The sequence below is a fragment of the Exserohilum turcica genome (assembly GCF_000359705.1).
Source record: "Exserohilum turcica Et28A unplaced genomic scaffold SETTUscaffold_9, whole genome shotgun sequence".
Taxonomy (NCBI): domain Eukaryota; kingdom Fungi; phylum Ascomycota; class Dothideomycetes; order Pleosporales; family Pleosporaceae; genus Exserohilum; species Exserohilum turcicum.
In genome coordinates this window covers 1,555,229-1,558,448 of record NW_007360310.1, presented here as the reverse complement: position 1 = coordinate 1,558,448, position 3,220 = coordinate 1,555,229, and the positions used below count along the sequence as shown (strand labels likewise).

The 3,220-nt window shown below is 39.8% G+C and overlaps 1 protein-coding gene across 1 annotated transcript; it reads left to right on the top strand.

Annotated features, from left to right (window-relative positions):
- Nucleotides 1-1,589: 1,589 nt before the first annotated feature.
- Nucleotides 1,590-2,245, top strand: SETTUDRAFT_100927 (uncharacterized protein; the record flags this gene model as incomplete). The annotated part of the gene is made up of 2 exons (XM_008033434.1): nt 1,590-1,968; nt 2,061-2,245. 2 exons carry the CDS (start codon nt 1,590-1,592, stop codon nt 2,243-2,245), a joined length of 564 nt encoding a protein of 187 aa, XP_008031625.1.
- Between the last annotated feature and the right edge of the window lie 975 nt (nt 2,246-3,220).

The following is a 3,220-nucleotide window of genomic DNA, read 5'->3' as shown; positions in this document are numbered from 1 at the left end:
AGACTAAAAACAGATACTTTTAGCCTATTAGGATTTTTTTAACTTACATCTATTGGCTGTAGAAACTTGTTCTCGACCTTGGCGCTAATTTGGGCGTTATCTTACATATTCTCCTCTATATCCTCGGCCTCTTTGGATTGCTGACTCATCTGAAAATATTATCCTATCTAATCTAATATTAGATAGATTTTTCAGCATATTCTTAGCCTATTTTAATCTATTTTTAGCTTTTTCTTTGTTTAAAATGGATTTTTTCTTTGCAATATTAATAGAATAGCCCTCTCTTTTTAAAAATCGCTGTAAAGTTCTAGTTGAAATATTGACGTCATTTTCAACTAATAATCGGCGATTTGTCTTTTTAGGGCTCCTAGTTAAGTCTCTATTAATAGATCTTTTATCTCTTTCTGAAAGCTTTAAAACTCCGCCTCTACTAACTCTTTCAAGCTTTCTTTTCTCATTTTTTTTCTTTCTAAATCGATAAATAGCGTCTCTAATAGCCTTAGGTGGCTTACTAAGTAAAATAGATATATTTTTAATGGCTATATTTGCCTTTAACAAACGGGCAACTTCAGCTTCAAATTTTGAAAATTTTGGATCCATAGTGAGGAATTAAGAAATCAGAAATTCAGGATAGAAAGAATCAAATATATAGTATATTATGACTAATCAGGCTTAGTAATACACTAAACTTAATTTAGTAACTTTGTCTTCAGAACTTGATATTTAGTTCTCGAGGATTGCTAAAAATAGAAAAAAAACATGTCACGTGATCTTCTATATATAGACCATCACATATCTCAAAACTAAGCCTTTTTAAGTAAGGACTATTGTTTTACAATAAATGAAATTTTTATTATTTTAGTCTCCTATATTCTATAATTTTTCTCCGCTCAGAGCTGCTGACTAAGCGGGAGGTGGGTTCACTATGCCAAACTAGGTGATCTTGGCTTTCTAGATCTGCAATCCGTTTATTTTTAGCTATTTTTTCTAGCTAGATATAAAAGTTTTAAAATAACAACTTTTCAAGTGACGTTTTTTTCGTGTCACCCCTCTGTAGTGAGATAAATATAGAAGAACATATCCCTATATTTATTTAATATTTTCTCTTTAAATAAGTTGTACTCCGGAAAGATCCAAGTTCTGGCCGTGGCCCTATTCTATCAGCTTGTAACTATAGTCTGCTTACGTAGATAGCGCACCAGTTCATACTAGGTCGGATCGGGCCAAAGTCTGGCGTTCAGTTCTCGAAGCATCCATCTAATCACGTGCTGATCTATTACTGGCATCAGAGCGAGTTCTTTTGTCTTCTGGGCGGCGTGGTGGGGAGGGTGGGTGTCTGTCGTGATAGCCTCAGTAGCAGTACTCATAACACCACGATCGTAGACATGGCCCCATCAAGGCATATGTTGACACAAGCCATTTTGTTTGATGCACTAACAACTTGGACGTCCCCATTGCAGGAGGATGCTATTCCGTACTATACTCAGTACTACCGCAGGCGTGGGCGACCCTTTATGCAAGAGAAGGCCCAAGGCCAGCAGTATCTCACCCCAGATGAAGAGAAAGCCCTTGTCGCGTATCTTTTGCTGATGTCTGAACTTGGACAGCCCGTCCGAATCAAGTATATACCCTCGCTAGCCTTTAGCCTCGCACGCCGACGGATGACGACGACCGGCAAACCTATCAAGCTCCCAGGCAAGAACTGGGCTCGATCCTTTGAGAGACGCAACCCTAGACTAAAAGGGAGGAAGGTGAAGGCAATAGACTGGAAACGACATGAGCAGAATATCTATACTAAGGTTACACACTGGTTTGAGGTTATTAAAGGAGTCCTACAAGACCCGAGGGTACGGCCTGAGAATGTGTATAACATGGATGAGACGGGCGTTATGCTGAACATGCTTGGCTCTGTTAAAGTCCTGGTAAGCAAGGATGACCTCCGTGACTACAGAAGAGTGCTGACGGCAGGTCACTGCTACCTCTCATTATCTGGCCAGCTTCGACCCATAGGAGTAACCGGACTACCTTTTCAACCCCTGGCTAGCGTTATGAACACTCAGAGAACGGATATAATGACTCGAAGATCAGCTTGGAGTGGTTTACGCGTGTATTCGATGCTCAAACGAGTGATCGAGCTAACAGAAAGCCTCCTGTCCTAGTTTGCGATGGTTTTGGAACGCACGAGACCCTAGAAATCCTGGAATTCTGCTTCGCAAACAGCATTACTATGTGCCGCCTGCCGTAGGGTTAGATTCTAGATGCTATCTTAAACACCTAGATTCTATTAGTTATATAGCTAATAATGAAAACTCTTTTACACGAGAATCACTTAGGTATCGCACGGCTTACCGCTGACCAGCTAACTCGCTCTTACCTAGATCGAGTACTAGAGAGGTATAGCCGAATCTAGTGTAACATCAGCAATATAACAAAGCTTACCATGTAAGCCTATGCACTAAATACTAAAGCCTTTTCAAATTATATAATTATAAAGTCTAGCTCTTAGTGAGCGACTTAATTACAATATATTTGCGTACTTATTATGGCGGAAAACAGCGATTTAGACGAAGCTAGTTCTGTATTCGATTCCGACGCTATCACCGATTATAAAGAAAACCACCCAAGTCGACTTATACGAGACTTTTCTAGCCATAAATATAGCGGAAACCTTCGCCTATGTGCATATGGTACCTCTAGATATGCACTCGTTTTTAATGAGTGCTACTTGATTATATATAATCCAGACACGTCAACTAGTATCTCTTATGAGCTTAAAGCGACGTTATGGTGGAGGTCGGCACCGTATACATTTACTTCGATAATCGCCTATAAAGATGACTTTTTTATTATTATTATTATTATTATTATTGTTGTAGTTTAACGTCCTTTTTCAGCCCGAAGGGCTATATAAGACGTGTAGGGTTCTTAGGCCTACAAGTATCTAAGTAGGTTGTTTCTAGCTACAATATTTAGGAGGGGTTTTAACTAGATGAAGGTGAGGCTCGTAGCCTATTGGTTGGTAGTAGGGGGGGGGAGGATAGGGTGGGGGAGGTGTATGGCTACCTGTTACAGGTATTACTCCTCGTTTTCTGTGTTTCCCTTGTACCAGGCTTGTGTTCCAGCCTTTGTTTTTTCAATAAAGGTAATAGTTGCTTCTATACCCTCTTTTGTTTGAAAGAGGATAGGTAGTGATAGATCGCCTTCGCAGGCTTCTCTTAGT